The sequence below is a fragment of the Nelusetta ayraudi genome, unplaced genomic scaffold (assembly GCF_046127955.1).
Source record: "Nelusetta ayraudi isolate G7.1 ecotype Tasmania unplaced genomic scaffold, CSIRO-AGI_Nayr_v1 ptg000016l, whole genome shotgun sequence".
In the NCBI taxonomy this organism is placed as follows: domain Eukaryota; kingdom Metazoa; phylum Chordata; class Actinopteri; order Tetraodontiformes; family Monacanthidae; genus Nelusetta; species Nelusetta ayraudi.
The window spans coordinates 6,589,052-6,614,350 of NW_027466066.1; the positions used below are offsets into that span (position 1 = coordinate 6,589,052).

The 25,299-nt window shown below is 44.4% G+C and overlaps 4 protein-coding genes and 1 non-coding gene across 9 annotated transcripts in view; 3 read left to right on the forward strand and 2 right to left on the reverse strand.

Annotated features, from left to right (window-relative positions):
• coro7 (coronin 7) overlaps nucleotides 1-5,899 on the reverse strand; it is a 93,828-nt gene extending 87,929 nt beyond the window's left edge. The window contains exons 1-6 of the mRNA XM_076024246.1: nucleotides 5,681-5,899; nucleotides 3,336-3,432; nucleotides 2,650-2,730; nucleotides 2,446-2,516; nucleotides 1,781-1,967; nucleotides 491-567 (exon numbers count right to left, since the gene is read on the reverse strand). Coding sequence (XP_075880361.1) covers nucleotides 491-567; nucleotides 1,781-1,967; nucleotides 2,446-2,516; nucleotides 2,650-2,730; nucleotides 3,336-3,432; nucleotides 5,681-5,740 — 573 coding nt within the window. The 5' untranslated portion in view covers nucleotides 5,741-5,899. The remainder of the gene's footprint in view (nucleotides 1-490; nucleotides 568-1,780; nucleotides 1,968-2,445; nucleotides 2,517-2,649; nucleotides 2,731-3,335; nucleotides 3,433-5,680) is intronic.
• A 328-nt stretch (nucleotides 5,900-6,227) lies between these two features.
• dnaja3a (DnaJ heat shock protein family (Hsp40) member A3a) lies at nucleotides 6,228-11,606 on the forward strand. 2 transcript variants are annotated; one of them, XM_076024251.1, is made up of 11 exons: nucleotides 6,228-6,448; nucleotides 7,482-7,618; nucleotides 7,695-7,778; nucleotides 7,855-8,055; nucleotides 8,483-8,635; nucleotides 8,719-8,866; nucleotides 9,315-9,379; nucleotides 9,488-9,616; nucleotides 9,704-9,819; nucleotides 9,947-10,044; nucleotides 10,960-11,606. In XM_076024251.1, exons 1-11 carry the CDS (start codon nucleotides 6,244-6,246, stop codon nucleotides 10,980-10,982), a joined length of 1,359 nt encoding a protein of 452 aa, XP_075880366.1. In that variant the 5' UTR covers nucleotides 6,228-6,243; the 3' UTR covers nucleotides 10,983-11,606. The 2 variants fall into 2 exon arrangements, with proteins under 2 accessions (XP_075880366.1, XP_075880364.1); XM_076024249.1 differs by lacking the exon at nucleotides 10,960-11,606 and adding an exon at nucleotides 10,171-10,223.
• Nucleotides 11,607-12,149: 543 nt separating this feature from the next.
• On the reverse strand, nucleotides 12,150-17,333 carry hmox2b (heme oxygenase 2b). Of its 4 annotated transcripts, none has more exons than XM_076024254.1 (6): nucleotides 17,225-17,333; nucleotides 16,011-16,126; nucleotides 15,805-15,922; nucleotides 14,891-15,382; nucleotides 14,459-14,582; nucleotides 12,150-14,108 (listed from the first exon to the last, which is right to left on the reverse strand). In XM_076024254.1, exons 2-6 carry the CDS (start codon nucleotides 16,088-16,090, stop codon nucleotides 13,981-13,983), a joined length of 942 nt encoding a protein of 313 aa, XP_075880369.1. In that variant the 5' UTR covers nucleotides 16,091-16,126; nucleotides 17,225-17,333; the 3' UTR covers nucleotides 12,150-13,980. The 4 variants fall into 4 exon arrangements, with proteins under 4 accessions (XP_075880369.1, XP_075880368.1, XP_075880370.1 ...); XM_076024253.1 differs by having other exon boundaries at nucleotides 17,141-17,278; XM_076024255.1 differs by having other exon boundaries at nucleotides 17,236-17,268.
• A 650-nt stretch (nucleotides 17,334-17,983) lies between these two features.
• tedc2 (tubulin epsilon and delta complex 2) lies at nucleotides 17,984-23,423 on the forward strand. The gene is made up of 10 exons (XM_076024252.1): nucleotides 17,984-18,504; nucleotides 18,977-19,047; nucleotides 19,341-19,592; nucleotides 19,729-19,870; nucleotides 20,296-20,355; nucleotides 20,426-20,504; nucleotides 20,699-20,843; nucleotides 21,430-21,501; nucleotides 22,565-22,758; nucleotides 22,868-23,423. Exons 1-10 carry the CDS (start codon nucleotides 18,401-18,403, stop codon nucleotides 23,012-23,014), a joined length of 1,266 nt encoding a protein of 421 aa, XP_075880367.1. The 5' UTR covers nucleotides 17,984-18,400; the 3' UTR covers nucleotides 23,015-23,423.
• trnat-agu (transfer RNA threonine (anticodon AGU)) lies at nucleotides 18,606-18,679 on the forward strand. Its single transcript has one exon. It is a non-coding gene; the product is annotated as a tRNA-Thr (tRNA).
• Nucleotides 23,424-25,299: the final 1,876 nt, after the last annotated feature.

Below are 25,299 nucleotides of genomic sequence, written 5' to 3' on the forward strand. Positions count from 1 at the left end.
GTTGGGGTGACATAGTTTCCCCCCCAAAAAATCATGATCTATTCATTTTCAAACACGGCAAACCTCTGGAAGCTCTTTCCCAGCCTGCTGCTGTCTATCTTGACTGTGTTTTCACCTCATTAAAACGACTATTCACTTGCCCATTCCAGCTCTGTCCTTTTTTTTTTTTTTTTTTAACCCTGAGCGGTGGTTTCCCCAATTCCTCATCCGATACGTGACGTGATCCCTACCCTTTATACAAGCAGCGCCCCCCAGCGACCGTTGTTTACATGAGCGCCATGTAAACGGAGAAGGAGCGACGGCCGAAAGGTTCGCGCGTGGTGACATCTAGTGGTCACGCTCTGCAACTACAACAATGATACCATTATACGTTCGGACATTAACTTTTATTTCGAAAATGAAAAACCGAAACTGTGCCTTTTAAATAAATAAATAAATAAATGACTACTTTTTTTAATTTACTTTTTTTTTTTTTTATAGTTGTCATTACCTTGCAGGAAGAAGCCAGCAGGGATCCGTCGCGTTTCCAACTCAGGCTCTGCACCTGATCATTGTGCTGCTCCAGAACTGCAGACACACAACATAAAGGGGAGTCAGACAACACACTAAACAAAGACTGCTAACCTTATAAAAAGACAAGCAGAGGGTTAGCCAAAAAAAAGAGAAAAAAAAGACGGCACATAAACACGTGAGACAAACAACGCATGGGGTGGAACACGGGAGCATAAAAACCAAGCACAAGGAAGTCAGAAAACACAATAATACAAGATGCAAGAAAAAAGGATAGTGGGTCTTTAAGAAGTGATGAGCAGGAAATGAGAGGCTGTGGTGCCATGTGAACACAGCATGGGTAGTGTTGCACCTCTCATTGGTCTCAGGTGAGATCAGTGAGAGGTGTGCTGGTTAATTCATTTACACGCAGACATTTAAACACACTCACTCAGGCGTCTCTTTCGCGCTGACACTTTTTCTAAATCACATGTTTAAGCCCTGTGAGGTACTTTTTCAACCGTTAAATGATATTTCGCAGTGATTTTTTTTAAATTCACTTGCTATACTTGGGGGAGTATAGCATTCCTACACTGGCACAGCATGTCCAACATACATGGAATAAGCCGGGTTGGCTGTGCAAGTGACAGAGGTGCCATTTTCCCTGGTGCAAGCCGGTGAGTTAAAAAAACCAAATCAATTTTTTTACCTGGTAATTTTAAGGAAAAATAACTACAAAGTGTCATTTCTAACAATGCAGATTAAAGCGAGTGCGCACGGGAGGTAGAGCGCATGGGGAAAAAAATGGTAGATGAGCTGTGAGCAGCAGCCAGCAGCCAGCTGTCACGAGTGTCGGTGCGGGGACGTGGGCAGTTTGGGGGAGGAGGTGAGGGAGGGGCCAGAGGATAGTGACCGCATCCTGAGGCCAGTCCGGGGGGGGGCGACTGGGACCAGGACCGTAAACCAAGACATTTACCTCCGCTGCTCCGGCACGCAGACAGAGCCACACGGCTGTAAAACGTAGGCAGCGTCAGTCAGACAGACAGTCCCCGGTCGGAGGGAATAAATGAAAAAAAAAGAAGAGCCCGCCCCTTCCCTCTGCTCCAATTACACACATAAATGTTGAAGACAGAAACACAACAGAAGACTAGCTGACAGAGACTGAAAAAATCTAACAGACACGGTGCATGGTTGTGCAAAAAGGTCAATTTAAAATGTGGAGTTTGGTGCAAGGCAAGTGTGTGTGTGTGTGTGTGTGTGTGTGTGTGTGTGTGCGGCTGTGCGTGGCTACCTGCCAGGGGTGCATCCTGGCGGGACGTGTCCCAAATCAGTGGAGACTTGTTGGCAGCGACAGCCAGCAGGCCTGAAGAGGAGGGGTGGAAGAGGACCAACTCCAGCCGGCCGTGACCCGGCCGCAGAGTCAGCTCCGGCTTGCTGGGCTGCGGCTGCTCCGGATCACACAGGCGCCACAGCTTCACCTGAGCACACACAGATCGCCAAACGTGTCAAATGGATGTGGCTTTGGAGGCAGGACAAAGCCGACTTCGCCGAGAGCGACCAGCCAGGAACACCTGGCTGCCCTCATCCGCTAAACCACAGAGGATTCCTGCGTGCACGGCACTGCTGAGTGCGGCCGGGCATTTTATTTTTGGGAGCAGATGAAACAAAAAGCGAATAATGTTTGAGTGCTGAGGTAAACCAAGCTGCTGAGCGTGGACATGCGGGGCTGCGTTCAGAGACTCTGCAGATTCCTGAGAGCTTAGACACCTGCAGCTCTGGACGAAACGCTGAGCGAAGGGCGTCTTCAAAAGGTTTAAGTCACACAAAATTGAACGGGTTCACGTCAAGGTAGTAGAATCTCTGTTGGGTATAACAGGGGCTAAGTAAGTGCATAAAAAAACAACACAAATAGAAAGCAGGATCAAACAAAAGGAGCAAGAGAAAAACGCAGCTCACCGTTTCATCTGCAGAGCAGGTTGACAGGAGATTTTCATCGAAAGGGGAAAAGTTCAGATCAGTCACCAGGTCTACCAGAGGAGAGAATACAAACGGAAAGCAGGCTGTTAGTTGCGGCAGTTACCTTAATTCCAAGCGGAACCGTTTTGCATTTTTCTCCCAAAATGAGGGAAACAGTCTGAAGATAAAATGAAAGAGAACTACCGGAATGGCAGGAGATATGGGTGACCGTCCATTGACCGTCTGAACCGGGTTTGAGTGACGACAGGCCCAGCATACCTCCCCCTGCAGACACGTGCACACAAAAATATCAGTCATCTGAGACAGTTTTCGCCTAAAACAGATCTTATGGCACTTTGAGTGTCTTCAAAAGAACATATGGAGCAAAATTCACATTTTATAACAATATGTATCTCTTGACTGTCAGTCACCTCCAGACAGGAGAAAAGTCCACTTTTTACTTCTTCTGTTCAATCAACCTTTGAGAAAGCACCAAGCTCTGGAAATTAGCCCTTAGTGATGTCACAAAGGGACAAATACCAATGCGTCTCCTAAGTTAGAGAAAACACGAACACCGAGTTCCTTCTGGCCTCTGAGAGTTTTCTTTTGTTTTCACAGCATCGGCTTTAGGGAAGCTTAAACCAAATCTTTTGTTGTTGTTGCAAACAGAGGGCTAAATGAGCTCTATGTCTCTGGAGACAGAGTGTTTTGTCATATTGCTTGTCCAAAGCTGCTCCAGTGGAGTCCAGGTTGACGGATGCAGAGACACAATACTTTTTTTTTCCATTCAAAAATCCCATTCCTCCTGAGATCTCAACATTCTGCATGATTTAGTCATCTCAAAGAAATGTTGCAGTCTAGAACCGTTGTCCAAAGTTATTTTGCCTTACCAGCCTGATCAGTATTGAAGGCCACAAGCCTGGAGCTGGCTTTGATGTGGTTGCCCTGGCCTGAGAAGGAGCCAGCCCGGACATCATTGATCCATTCCTGGATTTAAAGAGATGGGGGGGAGTAAAGAGTTGTGACATTAGGATCGATAAATACAGGCTGTTACCGCCACTGAGTTTGAAGAGCGTGACAGGAGGGGGGGGAAAAAATGTAATTAGAGTGTGAGTGTTTCATCAAAGTGCAGTGGAACGCGACAAATGAGTGGGATCTGAGGCGCTTGCCTGACATGTTTGCGCAAGACCAAGTCATCCAGCCACAATCCTGGCAGGAAAAAGGCGCAGTTTGTCTGTTTTTATATCATCAACAAGCAAACATGAACTGCTGGCTGTCACAGCTCGGTGAGTGCGCGCAAAAACACTGTGCGTTACTCAATGAGCAAAGGGAAGAGGAAGTGAAGGAGCTCCCTGCGTCGCGCTGCACTAAAGTCTTTCGTCACACGGAGGAAGAAGAAAGAGCACATCTGCAAGTGAGAAGCTCGGACAGCGCTGCTGAAACTGCACACACGATATAATAGCAGTTACGCACGTTCGCCCTTGTGTACAACAGCACAGCAGAATAAAATGCATTGCGTACATATCACAAATCACAATTGGGGAAGTCCGATATTATCGGCCTCTCAATATTACTGGCCGATAAAGGCATTAAAAATGAATACCGTAAAATATCAGTATTGAGAAAAAACTTTGTAAAAATATGACTTTTTTTTAACATTTCTCCTGTATTTAGTAGTCATGCAAAAGAAGGACTTCCTCGAATTTCCTGTTCTTACTAAATAGTAAACAACAATACTTTACTCGTCTCTCTCATGATGATGTCATCAAACCGCATAGAAGCATAACAGCAAGCGACGCGCGTGTTTCAGCATAGTGGTTTCAGTGGTGGCTGGCTGCTAACAAAATGTGGGACATCCAGGGGGGACATCACAATACAAATTAGCCATAATGTGTTAATTCTACGACCGCATATATCGGTAACGGTTGATATCGGTATGGCAAATTAGGAGTTGGACGATATCGGGATATGGGATATCGCTAATCACAAAATCTCAAATGCCACAGTAGTAAATCCCCGAAGTTGAATTTCCTTGATTAAACTACACATTCAGTTCACATCAAGTTTGCTCACTGCTATTTTCAGCTCGTCTACACCTCCCCAAACAGGACAAGGTCATAATCCACTTATGCGTTTGACACTATTTAAGGTCACTTGCACTGGTGTGACTCTCTCAAAACCTATATCGAAGTACAGTACGGCACAGTGTCGTGGTGAGTAAAAGTTTAACGTTGCAACTTCCAGATCCATTCAGAATCCCTTGTTTTTCCTCTTTGTCTCATCACTTTTTGGTCCATGTCCTCTCTCATTAATATCTATCGTGACAGTTCCCATCACATCACACACACACACACACACACACACACACACACACACACACACACACACACACACACACACACACACGCACAGCTCAGTTTGCGTGCAGAGACACCGTGCATTTCTCGGCAGCAAATCACCACCTGCTGCTTCAGGTCCTGCGCAAAGATTTGAGAGACGCCGAGACCATCCACTGTCTCTCTGCATACCATGGCTTTTTCTTGCCCGAGAGGGGGGGAAAGGGACGTGTCGGGAGATTGCGTAATCCGCCTCGGCAATGTGAGCCTCGGGCGCTGCAACTTGAAACAAATGGGACGAGAAAAATGGCAGATTTGTATGCAAAACGCTCCAGTGCAGTCCAGACACGCCGCCTCTCGTAGCCACTGTAGGGGAGCATCATTATAATAATAATAAAAATAATGTTTGTTTTTTTTTTGGGGGGGGGGGGGTTTCATGCTTTTCGTATCTCCACCTTCGCATTTGATTGGGGGAGAAAATCTGCCCTTATCTCAAAACCCGTGAAATATCACCTGATCATTGAGGAGCAGTAAGAAGTCGGTTAGGCAAAGTCTAATAGCATGATGACTGTCGTTACTCTTAACATCTTCTGGACGCAAACGGCCAAGTCCGACCACATTAGGAAAGTACTTCACTCAACGCTTGTACCTCCAAATTAGATTTTATTTGGAGTGTGTGCAGCTCTATCTCTCTCTCTCTCTCACACACACACACACACACACACACACACACACACACACACACACACACACACACACACACACACAACTGCAGATGCAGGAAGTTCAACATCCCTCGCAGGCAGCGTTCAACAAAAAAAAAAACACCACGGCTAAAGAGCCATGCTAACGTTAGCTTGGGTAACTTTTCGCAGCCCGGGCGGTCGTGCGCTACTCACATCTTTCTTGGCAACGTGTGGAGTGGTGTTTTTGAATTTGGAGGGTTTGAAGCGATTCATGTTGCTCTCTCAAATTGACTTTCGAGCCTTCCGGGTGTCTCGGTCTAGCTGGTTGGCAGTCGGCAGGAGGGGACTCCTGCTACAGCTGACAGTTCAGGTTGGTCCTGCAATGGGGCGTCGCTCGCTTTACTCCACGGAGGCGGCCGACAGAGCAACTTGCGCTCGGTCGAGCATCTGTTAGCACCGCCGTGTGCTCCCTCTCGCGTTCTCCCGTTTCTCAAAACATTCGCATCCCTTTTTTTTCAGAGCCCACGTCACGCACACTTCTATAATAAAATCAGGTTGATACATACAGACTAAATGAAAAGTTTCAAAAATATTATGTAAGCTGTTTCATCTAATCATTTTTCATATACTAAGAATCAAGTTTCTTCATAAACTCTTTTCTTATTTTCATTAGAGAGCATCATCTCGCCTCAAGTAGAACATCTTTGGAATGTCAATGACGTTAACTTCCTCTCGGGCATGCGCAGTGGTCCGACACGGCGGCTCTTGAAGGAACGATGGCGACCTCAGCAGTACGTCGGTCCTCACGCTGGATTACAGTCCTCGTGTCCTCTGGTCACCGTTGCGCCGCCGGCACCGTTGTCTGCGGTGGCCATGGAGGGATCCGTAGTGTTTCCACTCTTGGGGCGGAAAAACTGTGGCGGGGAGCCAAGTTGTCGTGCGGAGAGCCGGGGAAAGCGTTGACATTGAGAGGGCTGTCAGGTGAGTGCGAGCAGTGGCCTGTGCAAGGCTAAGCTAGTCTCAAACTGTTGTTATGTCAAGTCTACATTCATGACGCGAGACCTTCGCTGGCAATAATGACCCCCGACGACTGTTTTTAGGTCAAGCGATCTTGCATAACTAGGACCTTTTATTAGTTCACACGTAAAACATATAGTGGCTAATGCTGTGCTAACCAGGGGCTCTAGACTTGGCTTGGGTTGCCATAAACTGGGGGTTAGTGCTGCTAAAGTTGCGTCAGCAGCTCCAAATCGTCACTGTCTTTCCGAACCCGCTTATATCCAACGTTAACCCAGACCCCGTTGAAATATCCTGGCAAAAAAGAGAGCACCGCAACACGTTTCTAGAAAATTCTGCTGGCCTCTGCCCTGGTTAACGTTCAACATGCTAAGCTAAATTCACTTGCATTGCTATCCTGCAGACGTGTGTATTCAGATTATGACTTTCTCATGTTTAGGGTAAGTGCGGCTCGTTTGACATGTCATGTGACCTCATTCTTCCTAACAGCAGACACTACCAGTCAAACGTTTGGACACACAATATGAATTTAATGTCTTTTCTTTCATTCTCATGACTATTGACATTGTAGTTTCTCACTGAAGGCATCAAAACTACGTATGAAAACACATGGAATTATGTAGGAAACAATAAAAAGGTAAAATAACTGAAACTCGGTTTATATTTAAATTCTTCAAAATAGCCACCTTTCATTAAAAAACATATTTAGAGTTATTTAACGTATTTTTCTTTGCTGCATAATTACGTATGTCTTGCTCATACATTGGACGTCTTCAGTATCTATCTGCAGTGTAGAGAGTTGTAAATAAACCTAAATAAATAAAAGAAAATGCGTGAGAAGGTGTGTCCAAACTTCTGACTGGTAGTGTATGTCTGTACTTCTGACAATCAACTCCTCACTGATTTAAAAAGGAGTAAACTTTTTACTTTTTACTGTGTCCGCACCATCACCAACTTAAAGTGAACATTCATGACCCGTCTCCAAATCTTATTTCAGGACTCAAGTCACCACACGCAGTTTGTTCTCTGTCCTTTCACACGAGCGCACCCTCGAGCAACAAGCAGGACTTCTACCAGGTTCTCGGAGTGCCTCGCTCAGCCACGCAGAAAGAAATCAAGAAAGCGTACTACCAGGTCTGCACTTGCACATCAGCATCTTAAGATTTGCTCCCAGAGTCAGGGCTGACGATATGCTTGTTGTCCGCACCAGATGGCCAAGAAATACCACCCCGACACCAACAAGGATGACCCGCAAGCCAAGGAGAAGTTTGCTCAGCTGGCCGAAGCCTACGAGGTTTTGTCTCGTCTCTCTTCAAGTCGTCCCACCAATTTTTTTTGAGACTGCTACAAATGTTCTTTTTGCCTCGCAGGTCCTCAGTGACGAAGGCAAGAGGAAACAGTACGACACGTACGGCACAGCGGGCTTCGATGCCGGTCAGGCCGGCGGCAGGCAGCAGTACTGGAGCGGGCAGACGAGCAACGTGAATCCGGAGGAGCTCTTCCGCAAAATCTTTGGAGAGTACTCTGGAGGCTTCGGCGACTTCAGCGCCATGTTTGATCAGCCGCAGGAGGTCTGTTACTGCAAAATAGCTGCGTTTCCAATTACCCCTAGTATTTGCACAAAACCTAAAAAACGTATGGGGTCACGTGACCAGATCTCTTCAAGTGAAACTGGCACGTTATGTTTGGACGGAGGAGGAAACTGAATTTTTTTTTTTACAAGTAATCAAAGAGAAAAATATAACAACTAGGTTTAACAGCAAACAAACAAAAGCAAACGTAATTCTCGTAAATCTTGCGGGACAAGATTTGACGAGAATTACAGCCTGCAAATCGCAATTGTGCTTTGTTGTAATTTTAGAAATATCACTTTTATTTTGCGAAAAACTGTAATGGAAACGCAGCTACTGATTTGTTGTCAAGTAGTTTCCAAGCAGATCCGAACAGTTTGAATCTATGCAGATCCAGTTTTGACCTCTGTTTCTTCTTTTAATCCAGTACATGATGGAGCTGACGTTCACTCAGGCAGCAAAGGGCATCAACAAGGAGATGTCCATCAACATCGACGCAGCCTGCCAGCGCTGTGACGGAAAGGGCCACGAGCCCGGCACCAAGGTCCAGCACTGCAACCACTGCAACGGCTCTGGCATGGTAAGCACTAATACACCACATGCCTCCCCTACAACTCTATTAGGTTTTTTCCCTAACACTTATTTCTGCTCTGGTCCCTGCAGGAGACCGTAAACACAGGTCCGTTTGTGATGCGCTCCACATGTCGTCAGTGTGGAGGTAAAGGCACGATTATGTCCAACCCCTGCCGCTCCTGCCGAGGGAGGGGTCAGACCAAGCAGAAGAAGAGCGTGATGGTTCCTGTGCCTGCTGGTCAGTCTCATGCGCTTCATTGTTTTTGGCATAGAAAGCAATAATAATAACGTTAAACTTATGATGGAATCAGAAAAAAAAAACTACTGTCTAACTTTCTCATTGATGCAGGCGTTACTGGTGCCGTCACGTTGCATCAAGACATGTACATTGCAATACCGACATAGCAGCTGCACTTCTCGCATTCATGTCACATCATTTAGGTTAAGTTTTAAATGATTTTATATCTCCAGCTCAGGTACAGGCAAGAAAAATAGACAATAAAGCTGTAAAATGCTGTCATGCGCAATGCATATGTATTAATCCTTGGCTTCTGGGTGACTGTGGAGGCTGGTTTCAGCAATGTAAAAATGGCCAACTGAAGCCTAAATGCAATGAGGGTTTCATCAGAAACTGCTGGTTCTTAGACTCAACTCTGATGTAGATCATATCATTTTTTTGCCTGCAGGAATAGAGGATGGTCAGACGGTCCGAATGCCAGTTGGAAAGAAAGAAATCTTTATCACATTCAAGGTGGGTTTGGTCTGACTTAAATACATTGAGCTGTACATCATTTTCTGAAATACTGACTTTTGGTCACCGTGCATGACTGACCACCACGCATTCTTGGTTTGCATCCAGGTCCAGAAAAGCCCAGTGTTCAGGAGGGAAGGCGCAGACGTCCACTCGGACCTCTTTGTCTCCGTAGCACAAGCGGTACTGGGAGGCACAGCGAGGACACAGGGCCTCTACGAAACACTGAACCTATCTGTGAGTTGGCTCGGACGTTCTCAGGCTACATCTCGGTCAAAGTCCCACTGGCGGTGATATAAAGGGCCGGGTCATTCTTTTCCTCAGATCCCTGCAGGAGTCCAGGCCGACCAGAGGATCCGTCTGTCAGGGAAAGGTATCGCCCGCATCAGCGGCTACGGCTTTGGAGACCATTATGTCCACGTCAAGATAAAAGTGCCCAAGTAAGACGCCACAGTGAGATTTGCAAGACACCTTCTGAATTAATACTGCTGCTGTTGCTGTTGTTGTAGAACAACTTTGTTATCGCACTGGAAAAAAAAACTCTACGCTATTGTTTTTCCTGCACAGGACACTCACAGACAGACAAAAAGCTCTGCTGACGAGCTACGCTGAGGACGAAACAGAAGTGGAGGGGACGGTCAATGGTGTCACCACCACTGCCACAGGTGTGTATGTGGATTTATATGTATGTGTATATATACATACATACATGAATGAATGAAGATTAGGGAAAGAAGACAACGTTCTATTTTGTCACAGGTCTGGCTCATGCAATTTCAATCTCTGTCCAGGTGGGGGCAGCAGTGGTAGGACATCTCAGGCAGGATGAGGCAGCCATGACAGTCTCAAGGAAAGAGAGTTAAAATACATACAGAGAGGGTTATCCAGACTGAAGGCATATGTTGATTTCTTAAAGCTTCACACCAAACAAATGAGATCATTCCCATTATTTAAAAAAAAAACAAAAAAACATGAACCACCACCGAACACTTCTTCAATTAGGTCAGTGGTTCTCAAACTTTCTCTGTCACGCCCCACCTTGGAGGAAGAACATTGTCTCTAGGACAAAGTTGACTTTTGACCCCATAGACTTGCATGGCATTAGGGTTAGCGATAAGGCTGGAATTAGGGTTAGGGTTAGGGTTACTGCTGGAATTAGGGGAAGGGTTTCAGGGTTCCCCATGGGCTAGAAGCCCCAACTTTGATGTGGCTGTGTCTTGAGGGATCCCGATGAACCTGCAAGTGGCCCCATGTCTCTAGGACAAAGTTGACTTTTGACCCCATAGACTTGCATTAGGTGAATAATCAGATGGGGAATGTTTAATCTGTTGCAGTTCCTATTGTGTTAGCTGTGGGTCTTCTCTCTGTGTGCCTCTGTATGCTTTCTATATATTCAGAGTGAACAGACTTTGCATACTTGTGCTTTAAGAAATATGAAGCATTCCAGAAATAGAACACAATTTGGAACACATGAATGGTTTCCCAATAGAATAGAATAAAATAAAACTTTGATTCCCCCAAGGGGGAAATTCACGTTGTTGCAGCAGCTTTATTAATATAGACTTTCATCCCCTCTAAAGGTAAAAGGTCAACCTGGAACTGAGAAGCTCCGTTGCCAGGACGTGGAGGGTAGCGCAAAGTCAGAAACGGTCTCGTTAAAGGACTGGTGTTGGATGAGGTCCACGAGGATTCAGGATGGATCAACACGGCCGTCACACAAGCGCCGCAGAGCATCGGGCAAAGGATTAACTGCTCAGTGTCCCTGCCAAAGTGAATCCACACACACACACAAGGATGTTTCATTGTTCAAGTCACCTCTCTGTCCATTTCAGCGGTGAAGAGAAAAAAAAAAGCTGGTGTGAAAACAGAATAGATGTAGCCCCGAATTAAATTATTCTTCTGGATTCAGAGAGTCGTCCCTAAGCCCACATGGCTGAAACGCTGTCTCCTCACCTGCTAGTTTTCTTTCTCTTAGCTTCGGCCCGTTTGTGTCTGCAGTCTGACGTCTCTTCAACCACAGCCAGACTAAACCTGTCAGTCGTATCAGTTTCCCGCGCTGTGAAGACAACCTGCTGCTCTCCTTTCAAAACCTTTGCATTACAAAACCAGAGTTCTGCTCCTTTGCTGCATCTGTGTGTGTATACCGGTTGGCAATTGTGGATGATGCAATTACATCACTTAGTGGGAGAAATACTGTACATCTATAATAAAATTATGTTGTTGAAAAGCTTTTTTTGATTAAATAAATACTCATTACCTCTTAAATGTTAACCACCTGAGATTTATATCATATTAGCCAAGAGATTTTCCAGTGGACCAGCCTCATACCTTCAATAGACGTCCTGTCAATGGCATATTTAGCCCTCTGTTTGCAGCCTCTCAACAAAAAAAGCCATTTTGCTATACCTTCTGCATTGGAGAGGAGAGAAAAGTTAGGGGGTCGCAAACAGCAGAAGGATCACCTGGCAGTGTATAGACACACACACTGGTGCAGTAATGAAGTATAGTTTGCACATAATGAAGTAGGGATGTTAACACCTAAAGGATTATAAATGGTCACATTGGACCCTAAACATTATTGAAGGGTTAAATGTGTTTCTTACACATTTTTCATTGTGACATTTAGGTCCTCAGGAAAATTCGCCGCTGGTTAATCGTTAATCAATCGATAAGGTCAATCAACTAACAACAAACTAATGGATCATTTGAATCCCTAAAATGAAGCCTTTAAATCCAGACATGTTGACACTTGTTAAAGAAACCCACTTACTTCAGCAGGAGGATAAAATTATTTTTATTTCAATAAGGAGAAAAACACAAATTCTGCTCTCACACAATGAGAGTTCTGCTAGTCACTAGTAAAGCTTTATCCAGTTTACTACAAGTATTAAGGGAAAATAGGTTAAATTACAAGCAAGTTTAAAAAAAGAAAGAAAATACATGAACTGGTCATGCATCCCATGTCAATTCAGTCTTAGGTTTAATCAACGGCCAAACGGGGCCCAGACGCAACTCCTGAGATTCCAGGTGAGGATCCCTTCAAACGACTTGCATCACGAAAAACACAAAAACCACACGAGGACACTGAACTATGCAATGGAAGGGAGACACCATAGGTCAGTTTCTTTTATCAGTCCTCCGTGTGCAGTTCACTCCACTGGCATCTGACAACAGCACGTACCTGAGACTCAAATACAGAGAGCTGCTTGAATAAACCAATACTGTGTGTGTGTGTGTGTGTGTGTATGTGCATAAGCTGTGCAAATACAAATGTCACCAAACACTGGCTGGAATATGGTCTTCCTTTGGTACTCTGCCAAAACTAAGTGAAGGGAGGGGAAAAGACGGACAAACAAAAGGGGTTGGGTGAAATTTTTAACAGTTCCCACAAACAGCAGCGCTGTTGTACCGCATACGGTACACAAGTCAGAAAAACAAATTTTGCAACGCCGGCGGTTTTCCAACATACAGTATAAACAGCATACAGTATTAATGATAACCCAGCTTTAGTGATGACACATAATGTTGTATCCAAAAGTAAATGGACACGAAGACGATGCTGAGCTAATGGTTCTTGGAGAACCACAGCGCTCAGACTTGGATGGCCTTTTCTGGAGACACAGAACAGTCGGAAACAAGACGACTTCCTCACAAATCAGCTGCACCGCCCTTCACTGACACCTATGTCCTAGTCAACGGCCTCCTGGCAGGTTAAACTGAATCAGCATTGAGTCTTTCATCCTTGCTGAGCTCTTCATTTAAAATCAAAAGTCTTCTTTTTTTTTATATATATATATATCCTTTTTGCAGAAATACAAGATAAACGTTTCTTAAAAACAGCACTTCTTGACATGCATGAGTAGAGTTTAACACCAGGCATATTTAGCTAATTCCATATATATTTTAAGTATATTTATTTAACATAGGCTTGTTGAAGTGTCGATGTCCTACAGTACATACTGTATGGGTTAGACTGGAACATATTGTGTGTATAGGACTATGGTTGAAGCGCTGAATTTAAGATTCCAGGAAACATTTTCTCAGTGGACACAGAGCGAATCCACCCTGAGTGCAGGTTAATTTTTGTACGAACCAAAATGTCAAAACGTCATTAGAAGAACACTGGAAACATTCCACTGAGCTATTCATGTGCAAAGTATGTTTTAGCAATGGATTCAATTCCCTATCTACAAGTCACTGTTGGTTTTATTCCAATTCCAAATCCGGTGACGCACGAAGACCTTTTGCAGTTTGATTTTAAGAGTATTTTTAGTTGCATAAATGAAAGTCCTACGACTTACTTTGTAAATATCAACAGCTTGAATCATGGTTGCATGGATGGAAACAAAAATGAAAGGAGGGATTGTGGCATGAGGCAGTGGTTGATGGATGGGTGGAGTCGATGTCGTTGATGTTCCTATTGGTGAAAAGTTAATGGCCTATCTGCTCCTTAAAAGGCAAACACGAAACATGAAATGAAATGAAAGTTGCTTTGAAAATTGCTGAGCAAAATATCGGAAACATGGTCCATTGTTTGATGTACTATTTCAAGTCACCGCACCGCCACCCCCTTGCAGCAGCAAGGTATCTGATGTGATCCATCACATCAGGTACCACGCGGCTAATCCAGCCAGAGCAGCAAACCACGTGGCAAACAGGACCTGCCCTGTTGGGTGTCTGAGGACAGCCATCGCCAGCTGACAGACATAAGCTGTTCCTCCCGATGCCGCTGGAAAAACAAAGAGCAGACTTAGACGTCTTCGAAAAGTTTAAGCACAGATTTGCTCTCCAAATAATTCACACGCACTCACTCTAAAAGTTATCTTTGGATAACTAGTTGAAAAAGCTACATCTCAAGAAAACTCTACATTCGTTTCAGTAGTAGTTTTATTATCCTGCTTTGCTGGTTTGAACACATGTTCGGAAGAGAGACTAGACCAGTGTGTTTTAGCACACGCACTTCCTTGAAAGTGGAGAAATCAAAAGAAATGAAGGATGGACTTTTGTCTTTGTCTGTGGCCAAAATGTGTATAAACTGATTCATCTGAATGTTTTCAGAGAAAAGTATGAAATGCGCACCCATTTTAGTAGCATAGTACGGACACTTGCTGATGTCTCCGCCCATTGATCCGTGGACAGGCATGCCAGCGTCTAGAACATCCTCCTGGATGGTCTTCCCGATCTCTTCCAACTCGTCAAACACCTGCCAGCATGGACATGGGGAGTGTGAGGTTATGTCACACACACTGTTCAAAAATGTTATATGTTGTCTTTCCCTAAAACATTTGTCCATTTGAAACTACTACTTATGATTGAAAAATGGAAGTACATTTTGGCCAAACCGCATCAAAGCTTGGGGTGATCCCAGGACAAAAATCCTGTCCTACTCTCATTCTAAATATGTGCCAGTGATGTTACGCAACATGTCGCCCACTTGCGTTTCTCAACAAAGCTTCCATTTCCTATTTTCTCCGCTATTCCAGCCTCCGCTCTTCCTCCCGTGCCTCTTACCTCCATGTTGAAATGGAAGGCCCTGACGGCCTCGTCTACCAGCCTCTTCTTCACCTCCGCGTCCAGCTCCAGCTCATTCATGCGGCTGCGGTAGAGCTGCTTAAAAGCCTTGGCGCTGTGGATGCCGTCGAACTGATAAAATTCCAAGCCTTCACCGGTAGGCGGCAGCTTCATGGCTCTCTGTGCCACCTTTTTCAGCACCTGACCCCCGGATAAGTCCCCCATGTAGCGGGTGTAGGCGTGGGCCACCAGGAGCGCCGGATCCTCCTTTCCTACCTGATGAATGCGGTCCGCATAGTGCTGGGTGGCCTGGGAACAGCTGATCTGGCTTTCCCAATCTGGGCCATAAAAGTATTCAAGGTCGCGGGCCAGAGCCTCATGCCGGTGCAACTCGACAGGAAAATACAGTGGGGCAAACTGGGGGTGGTCTTTGTTCCGTTCAATTTCTTCTTCCATTGCCGTGTAGGTGTAGTACAGAGCCACTGCACCGAGCTGGAGAGGCAAGAATAACAAGTTACAAAAAAAATAATCTCTGTCTGCTTTAGATTTTACACAATGGCCCACCTTCAATTTGTTGGCTGTGTGATTTATTTTTCCAATTACATCATCATAGTCACATCTAATATCATTTATATTTTGTAGTACCAGGGAAAATCCAATATGTCCCTTAGAAAAACAGGCAGATGAACGTTATTGAACTCTTGTTCATTTTTTTTTCTTTTTAACGTTTTACATATTTTCCTAATAGATCTACAATGACATGTAAAATGAAAAACATCTGGAATCATGTAAAGCCAACCTAATTTACCCATATTTTATGCATGTCTCTCATATTTCTTAAACTTCCTTATTCCTAAGTGGCAAACTTTAAAATCAAAGTGTAAAACTTTTCACCAGAGTTTCTCCTAGCTTGCCTTAAAGAGCTCTTTACGGATGCGTCCTCTTAAGAAATCCTTCACAAACTGGGTGTTCTCAGCCTTTTCATGCACCTCCTTGGTCCCCGCAGCCAGCATCTCAGACAGGTCCTCAGGCCTGAGTGGGGAAAACAGAGCGCCAATGATTCATGCAAAGGGATTTTTAATCAATTGCCAATCAAGTTATCATTTTGTTGACCACTCACCGGAGCATTTCCTCTTTTTCCACGTACACAGGCTGTGAGCCATTGGCCACATTGCCTGGTGTCTCCCTCTTCTCTGCCATTAGTGCTGCGGTTGTGTGCCGGTTGATCAAATCTCTCTTTTTTTAAGACATCAAAAGAAAATTAGGGGAGATAAAATTAGATCAAATGAGATATTCACTAGTTACACACGTCAGCCAAAATTAGGCTTGAATGTACACAACTTAGATTGAGCAGTCAGATTTGTTTTGTTTTTTTCAAAAAAAAAATCATGCACATTGTCTAGAAAAGCTTGCTTCATCTTTCCTATTGTTGTGTCCCAGCTTATACAATTGAAACAACAGGCAATACAATGCCACTTCACAGAGTTCGCTACGGTTCCAGAGATCTGCACAACAGCAGGTGCCACAAATTTAAATATAATCACAAGCAACATTTAACTTCACAATCACTCAATAAACAGACTTGATCCAGGCCGCAGAATATTGTCCAAACGCGTCAACCCGGGAACAAAGCTCCTAACTCAGCCTGCCCTTTGTCAAGGTTATTGCAGTAATTAATTTCTCAACTCGTGTATCTGATACAAGTATACATTAAATTACAGTGTTGATCTCTCTACCTATAACAAACACACAGAAACAGTGTACATTTGAGTGTAATATCAATCCCTGAAAATTATGTAAACTGGAAGCTTTAAACCTTTCGGTGGGAGGGAGTAAATTCCGAGCTATATGAGCATTTTGAGGGCCTGCTATCAATAACCAACAATTCAGGAACAACATAAACAATACCCAAACAAAGCACTGCTCAGCACAAGCACAGCATTGGCCTACGGACGCTCATGAGAAATCCCAAACAATACCAATAACAAGGTTAGTGGGCTGCTGCTAGCTGGCGTCCGGAGGTGTACTTATTCAACGTTAATTGAGCTGCCTTCGAGCTGCTGCTTTAATATAAGTCACAGTGATTAACAAAATAACAATTTCCGCTGACCTGACATTTGTCACGTAACTCCCGAGAGGTATCGCTGACAACTGCTAACTTTGCTGAATGGCATAAGCTAAGTTCGCTAACACAGCCTAGCTAGCGACTAAGAGGACAAACAAACTTTTACATTTGCGAAGCAGCCTTACTTTTAACTACGATGTGACAGTATATATACGCATGCCCTGCTGATATCGTGTGGTCAGAAGAGTTAGGTTATTGACATAACAGACCTTCACCCTACCACCACAGAGAGAAGCCTGGTGTCCTGTCGCAAAGTGAGATGCAGAATTCGGCAAGACACCGGAAACTGGTTTTCGGTTCGCGGGAGTGCGCGCTAGGCACTCACAGTTTGCGCAGCTGCCGCAGCTGTTATCCAATTAAAAAAATATATACAATTAAAAAAAATAAATAAATAAATATATATATATATATATATATATATATATATATATATATATATATATATATATATATATATATATATATATATATATATATATGCCCTTGAAATAAGTATAAACATGACAATGTGATTTATGTAAAACTAAACAACTGCGTGTACGCGCTTCAACGGGCTATGATCGTCTCTTGCAGCTGATGTTCGGCATAACACCGGTGAAACGTAACGCAGCCTCGTGATCCAGGAGGCTCAACTGCGCCCCCGTATGGCTGTACACCTCTTAACCGGAAGATCGGGAGACTTTTCGCAGCTAAAATTAAATAAAATATATATTTATGTATATATATGTATGTATTTTTTTTTCCTCTACTGGAACCTAGTTTTGCTCAATGAAGCCCCACGGGGGAAAACTTAAAATAAATAAATAAATAAATCTATTATTTCATGTTTAATTGTGGTTGTGTGTTAACATATGACAAATTGTTTAATGGTTTAAAGAAGACACTGCCATTTAAACTTATATAACTATAATTTTTCAATATGGTGCAGGTTTCTGTTTTTGCTCAAAAGCTGTTTTGTTGCGACAAGGCCAAATTGCGTCCACGGTAACCAGGGTGCGGAGAGAATTAACTGAACGACCTAAAAACAGTTTTGACATATTTTCCATATAACTTCACCATATAGTAAGGAAAAGTAAAGTATGTGCCCACTATTAGAACGTAGGAATGTCGTGAATCTTTTGAAAGAACCGCATCTGTCTAGTTCGACAATAATGCAAAAATGTGACTTCCGTATCCGCTACGTTCAATTCCGCGGAGCCGTTTTTTTTTTTTTTTTGAAAGGCTAATGTTATCACGGTACGATTATACATCAGCGCTGGGAACTGAAGAAGCGGACATTAGCACCTGGCCTATCCTCTTCTCCAAAATTGTGTTCACTTTTTGATTTTTAATTAGTACTTTAGCAGCTTGTTTGTCGTCTTTTTTTTCCGCTCGTGGACCCAACCATGTCACTGCTGTGCATTGTCGACCAAGCAATAAAGTCATGCAAAGCAGAACAAGCCAGGATTAATGACCATATTCAACTCTACAGAGAAATACTACAAATCATGTAAGTAATAATATATGTGAGTCAAACATATGTCGTGTAAATTGTTGGGCCATCACCCTGAGTTCATTCAAATTGACTCTTTCCGCTTGTAGTCGACACCCGGCGCTGTGGCTTAGTTGGTTAAAGCGCCTGTCTAGTAAACAGGAGATCCTGGGTTCGAATCCCAGCAGTGCCTTTTGTTTCCACGCAGCACAAAAGTCCCTAAAGTCGATGGTAACCTATGTCACAATTTTCTGTAGAGCACTTCATTTTTTTTGTCAGATCTCAGACCAGGTGAAACTTTATGAAAAGCTGCTATAGTTTGAGTTTGGTGGATGCAAGTTACAAAACAGTAGCCCTCACTTGTGTCTTCTGAGTCCTCTGTTAATCACAATACACACATTTGCTCCAGCTTGGGAGAGGCCATCAACACATTTACCATAATGTAATTTGGTCTTTTAACAATAATAATAACAATCACATTCTCTCAAAGGAGATCTCAACCAAAGGCTGCCTCTGTGGATTCCAAGTCTGCTGTGGCTGCTGGTGCTGCTCCTGCTGCAGGTAATCCATCATATGCTGTCCAATAACACTGTAGGGAAAATGCCTGTATTGAACAGAGGTGGCAGTATTTAATTTAAAGACAATTTGGTTTTTCAATTGGATTTCCAGACATAAGTGCTTTTCAGCAAGACTTGTTCATACAAATAATAACATTAAATATTCAGGAGCATTTGTAATTTTTCCGTCGGCACTCTGAAATACTTGTGCTAACTAGCCCTGTGCTGCAGAGGATGTACAGAGATGCAGTTCTTTTGTGCCTAATGTTTTTTGTGTGCTGCTGCCATCGAAAACAGAAATTTCACCACGGGATAAAGAAGATCTAGAACTGCTTGAGCGAGCCTTGGAAAAGGCCTTTTGTGTACGAACTGGCACTGGGCACCCGGCTAAGGAAACAAACAAGCAATCTGCACCGCTAAAGGACCCACGCACCTCAGCTGTCCCATCCAAAGAGGGAAGGCAGACATCTGCAGCCTCCTCAAGCAAACAGACCAACAGAATGACCTCCAAATCTGGGAGACTTGACAGGAAGGAGCAGAAACAAACTGGTGCGTCAGTGGCTGCGTTTGCATGGACACCAGCATCCAGGCTCCCAGAGGATCAAATGTTTACTTGCACACAGAGAAAGCTTAATGTTCATATGCCTGCATACTTGATGATTTTTAATGTTCTCTTTTTTTTCAGTGACGACTTCACTTCACCATGCAGCAAGGCCCGGCTCCCACGGCCCACAACAACCCCACGCCTCTGGCAACTGCTCCAATGGGAAGAGCCTCACAAGCAGCATGATGATAGAAAGTGGTGACAAAAATGACACTCAGTCAAGGTGTGCTTAAGACAGAATGGCTGCCTCGCAGGTGACCGAGTCGGCAACTCACAAATATGAAAGAGTGCCACAAGAAGAGAAAAAAATATTACATGAAGGGGATTTAATTTAAGTTTTCATTTCGAGTTTTAAGTTGAAATTTTGTGAATAAAGTTGACATAAATTGTCTCTGGGATTAACCCAGAGCCTTTTGACTTTATTCTCAACATTTTCTTTTTTAAATCAAGTCTATTCTTGAAATTCCAATTTTAATCTTGAAATTTCAAACTTTTTTCTCAAATTGGAAACTTGGAAAAACATTTTTCTATCTTAATTTTTTTTCTCTTCTTGTGGCCCTAATCCTCTTCCGTACATAACTCACCTCAAGAAACTGGGTGTGTTTGTGTTGAACGTAAGACTAACGGGTGTCTGGTTGATTTGTGCAGAGGCAGGGCCGACTCTGATCAGGTGGCACAGTGGAAATCGTTGAGAAGGAAAACAAACAGGTAATTCTTAAACTAGACGTCACAACTCTGTCTACTCTGTGTGGCCTCTAAGTGTCTTTCTTTAATCCAGGTTGTGGGATAAAGTGGCTGCTCTTCCAGGGGAACCTGTGCCAGGGAGGAGCCACTTCATGGACAGGATGAGAGCCACGGTAAACTTCCTTTCACTGGTGAAGCTTGTCAAATGTGATGGAAAAAGTCCCACAGGTTTTTCCCATTACATGTGAAGTTAAGTTGGTGTCACTGCTTCCTGGCTCCTGACTAGTTTCAGTTATTTGAATTTCTCTGAGAAATCTGAAACTTATCACATTGCACTTGACCTGTTACATCTGTTCGAACCCGCTAGTTCCCTATGGACTGGCCGCATGGTAGCCCGGAGCAGACCAGGGATCTGCTGAACAGACTGACTCACCAGGGGTGTGACCTCGCTCAGAGCTACCAGACAGAGGAACTTCTGGACAAACAGACCACGGAAGCTGCTGCAGAGCTGGGTAAAAGCCTCGATTGAAAGAATGATGAGTGCGTTGAGGAGAACTTTTAAAGATTAAAAAAAAAAAAAAAAAAAAAGGAAAATTTTGGGAGGTGTGGGAGGAATTGTGTCAGCAGGAATCTTTCCAAGAGCTATCCAGACTTTTGTGCAAGTAACCTCTGTTGCCAGTAACCTCACCCATAGTGACAAACAAAACTAAAAAATAATTTCTCCCTCTGTCTGTTAAACTGCTTTTGCAAATCAGCCTGCTGTGACATCATAAAGGACAGCAGTGTCTTTACTAGCATAGTATCAACATCCCCAGGCACATTCCTACAACCCCGTTTCAAATCTCCTTCCAAACATTTCCAAGGACTAATGAAGCATCGGTTTGAGCAGTAAGCCTAAGATGGAGCCTTTTTACTGGAGGTTGTAAACAGAAGTGTTTCTCAGTTTAGGCCGTTTGAGGCCAGTTGATGAACCACGCAAGGCTCCTTTGCTGAAATCCAGGCTGAAAATTAATCAGCTAAAGAAAATTAGTTTTTTTTTGGTTAAGCAACTTCATTACTTTCTCTAAGAGTGTTCCTTTTCTATTTATTTCCTTTCAGGGTGCAAGTTGCACGAAAAGTTGCAGGTGAAAGCAGCAGAGCTTCAGAAGGTTGTCAGCCAAGTTAAACAGGGTAGGAAACAGTTCCCCAATCATGCATTTCCATAATTAAAAAACAAATCATCTAAAATTCTGGCTGTGCAAACACAGTAATAACCTGGTTAACTGCATTAGTACAATCATTCGTCATTGCGCTCTGTCGAAGAAATCATGAACGTGTCTTCGACTCTGACCGCGTAACCGCGCATGAATTATCACACACGGTGGTGTGCGAAGCCCTCACAGAGATCCCTCACTGTGTAACGTCGGAGAATTCCCATTGCGTCCAACGACACAATTAGAATAAAGCCGAGTGGCCTTGAGACTTTCCATTCGCGGCGCTCGGATGACCGTGTCACCTTCGGGGATGGGCGTTTGTTTATATTTCCTACTTATAGCTCTGGTCGAGTGCTGGCGCGCCGCTAAAACCCACCTCAGAGCAAAGTTTCCTGTCGTTGCCTCACGCCGGCTGCTGGGGCACCACGTGCTACCTGTCGCTGCCACCGCGTTCGTCTCACGCGGTCGATGGAGGTTGTTGTCGTCAAGACCGCACCAACCAAGACCAAGACATTATCAAGACATGAGAATATCGAGATTGAAACAAGGAACAAAATCATTTTCTTTAACATTTTGCTGCTTTGCCAACTATTTTGAACCATTTTCAAAAAACAGTTTTGCTTCGTAAGATTAAAAAAATAAAAGAACTAGGAATAAGGGGGTGTGTCACTCTGGGTGCCACAAACGGCTGCAGCTGGATTATTTTCCGTTGTTATCGTGTCATTACAGCGTTGGCTGAGTCTTGACCGGTCTTGATCAACATTCCCGAGTCTGTCCAGTCTGAGACTGATACAAGACTGAGTAAAAAGGCCTCCGAGTCCGAGACGAGACCGAGAGCCTCGAGACCGAGACCAGTCTCGAGTACTACAACACTAGATGGAGAAGAGACTTTTCTGGGACCCTCTGTGTGACGCGGGCGCTTCTGCTAAGCTCTCTGCCGTGACGTCGGGAAAGCGAGGGTTCAGCTATTTAAAGCGGAGGGGGTGGATACGCCGACCGTTTGCGCTCACACTCTAAAAATAGCCGCATTTTCCATCAAGAGTGGGATGCATGGGATCGATGGAGGCCAGAAGGAGGCTGCCTTTGCCCCACCGGGCAAGGTGGCTCGTGGGGAGATGGAAGGATTGCACGCCTGCCCCCGACCGTCACTTACACAACGGAGGCGGAGATCAGGGAGATGGAGACGCTGAGGATTAAGGTGGTTCTGCTGCAGCAGGACATTTTCCTCGAGCAGGTGGGAGTGCCTTCTGAGATGCCTCACCAGTCTTTTCTCTCTCTCTTTTTTTTTTTTTTTGTTCTGCCGGCTAATAAATATTCTGACACGGTCCCGTTTTGTGTTACAGGCTCTGTCAAACATTCTGTCGCCCCAGCTTTCGTCGATTGTTGCTGGACGTGGGTGTCCTGACATGAGCGTGCTGAGAGACGTTTACTCACTGCTGGGTGAAGGAGGGCAGCGGTACCCTGCCATAGTCCTGGACTCCGAGGCCTAACACCGGCAGGCAAAAAACACCTCACAGAAACCTTATGATCTTCAGCAGGACTCTGGGTGCCTCCATTTTGGGGCCACTGAGGTTGAACACCACAATATTTGGGCACAGAAACTTTATGAGAGAAGAAAAAAAAAATTGTATTGCAATAGATTAAGCTGGTTCAATAAAAAACAAAGTAGTTTTCTTTTCACTCATCTGTGATTCAAGGTGTGAGAAACGTGTTTATTTTCTGCAACATTTCTTACTGACAATCATGAAGGTTGTGCCTTCATCACTGACTTTTACCTGTGTGTGAATTTCGCCTCTGTTTCATTCAATTTGAAATGATCATCGTGATGATTGCCTTTTCAACTGGTCTTTTTTATCCAGCGTTCCCTAAATAAATACATCACCACATCCTTTCAACCTAGCCGACCTCTACCTTGCCTTCAATATACAATATTGGACACTTTAAGTTGGTCTAGTCCAGTCACAACTGTTTTAAACGTACAAACTTGGTTTCATCCTCTAACTTTTTTTTCTTGTTAAACTGGAATTCCGATTGATGCATTAATTGTAAAAGTGCTCCTTTGCAAATTGCAATTCAAAAAAAAAAGATAAACTATTAATATAGCTCATGCAGTGCACTTTTTGCCAGCAGGTGTCACTCAATTCACAGTGGTGACCCAAAGATAATGTGTGCAAAGTATGGCTGGTGAATTCAAATGAACTTTGCCCCATCGCGACCTAAGCAATCGATTGGTTTTCAGTTCTGCATAAGGGGATGCTAGATGAAAACAAGATTATGCTTCTGTCAAGCGTGTGCAATCATTGGTTTGTATAAAATATGGCATATATGTGCCGCATAATTGCCCACCATGTGGCCTGAGGATTTACATGAGAGTCCGGAGAGAATAGAGGAGCTTCATTTCATTTTAATCCTTCACTCAAAGCAGCGGGGACGCTATGACTTCACTCTCCATGTGTTCCCGTCCCTTCCACCGTCTGGCATGTTTGGCAATAAGGTCGATCTGCAGCAAGTCTCTTGAACGCTAGAACTTACCAAAACACTCCCCACGTTTCTTTCTCCATGCCGTGTGTTTGAATCTAGCGGCTGAGTGCCACGTATGGAAGGCCCAAAGTGTGACCCACTGCGACTTGCGGCCACACTGCACCCGATGCAATGGCGCATGTGAGATGCGGGAGGTGACCGAGAGAGGCTGACACACACACACACACACACACACACACACACACACGTGTTGGGCTATGCCAGACTGTGCGACAGTTGGCCTTGAGTTCACACACTGTGGGACGTGGGTGTTGGCGCCCTACTGCACCAGCCCGTGCAAACACACACACACACACACACTGACACACACCACCTAAGAGCCAGCTGAATTCCAAAGATGGTGTCCTTTGAGGCCCCCCGCCCTCTTCCTTCTTTCTCTCTGGGATGGATCAGACGATTGTAAAAGGGACGAAAACGTCGTCCTTGATTTCTTCTCTGTTTACAGGAGAGTGGTGCAAACAACTCGCCGGCCTGACGCTTTGCAGGGTCCCGTCTGCTCCCGCGCCTCCAGCGCTCCTCGACGCTGGTGGACCGCAGCCAAGTCGTTTACATGTGTTATGTCTGTGTATATATTCATTATCAGTTCTGTTTTTCATGTTTGCAACGTGTCTTCTGGGGCACTATGTGGCGCAGGCGACCATGTGTGCCTCTTCTTCGCTTGTTCCTGGCGCTGTTGGAGTGATTGGCTGGTGCCACTATTTAAGGAGGAGGACCACAGCTCGTCTTTCTCTTTGTTCTTCTCCTCACAGCAGTGTCACAGTGCTTCACCTTAAGTTTATTCCTTCTACTGGTAATGTCTTGAGTTCTTCTTTTAAACAGTCCACTAGCCTGTAGGGGAGGGAAGCCATTTTTATCGAAACCCTTTTCTGCTGTTTCCAGCTAAGGAGGTTAGTTTTGTTGTCATTTATTTCGTTATTTTCCTCTAGTAGGTAAGATCGTCAAATGCGCCATTTTTTTCATATTTTGGACACACCCTCCCTGATGTTTATGCTAGCACTGTTGTCGTGAATAAAATCCATCTTGTGGAATGTGACGTGCATGGTCTTCCTTGAGAGCTGGGAGAAGGGGGAGAGTCTATGTTGTGCTCTAGTTCCCCCTATTCTGGGACTTAACAGCATGTGACGGCAGCTTGGCCCACGTACTCTTGGATGGGCGTGTGGGATGTGTGCGCATGCGAGGGGACAGGAGGCACGGATGCATCTCAGAGATCACATCAGCGCAACGCGCGGGTCCC

What these genes read in the sequence shown, in the direction of transcription:
- dnaja3a (XM_076024249.1), top strand. Translation starts at nt 6,244, where the DNA reads ATGGCGACCTCAGCAGTACGTCGGTCCTCACGCTGGATTACAGTCCTC. An exon ending in TGTTTGATCAGCCGCAGGAG is followed by an intron (nt 8,056 to 8,482) that starts GTCTGTTACTGC and finishes CTTTTAATCCAG; the next exon opens with TACATGATGGAGCTGACGTT. An exon ending in GTCAAGATAAAAGTGCCCAA is followed by an intron (nt 9,820 to 9,946) that starts GTAAGACGCCAC and finishes TTTCCTGCACAG; the next exon opens with GACACTCACAGACAGACAAA.
- hmox2b (XM_076024254.1), bottom strand. Translation starts at nt 16,090, where the DNA reads ATGGCAGAGAAGAGGGAGACACCAGGCAATGTGGCCAATGGCTCACAG. An exon ending in TCCGTAAAGAGCTCTTTAAG is followed by an intron (nt 15,383 to 15,804) that starts GCAAGCTAGGAG and finishes TTGCCTCTCCAG; the next exon opens with CTCGGTGCAGTGGCTCTGTA. An exon ending in GTACTATGCTACTAAAATGG is followed by an intron (nt 14,109 to 14,458) that starts GTGCGCATTTCA and finishes TTGTTTTTCCAG; the next exon opens with CGGCATCGGGAGGAACAGCT.
- tedc2 (XM_076024252.1), top strand. Translation starts at nt 18,401, where the DNA reads ATGTCACTGCTGTGCATTGTCGACCAAGCAATAAAGTCATGCAAAGCA. An exon ending in TGGACAGGATGAGAGCCACG is followed by an intron (nt 20,505 to 20,698) that starts GTAAACTTCCTT and finishes CGAACCCGCTAG; the next exon opens with TTCCCTATGGACTGGCCGCA. An exon ending in GGAAGCTGCTGCAGAGCTGG is followed by an intron (nt 20,844 to 21,429) that starts GTAAAAGCCTCG and finishes ATTTCCTTTCAG; the next exon opens with GGTGCAAGTTGCACGAAAAG.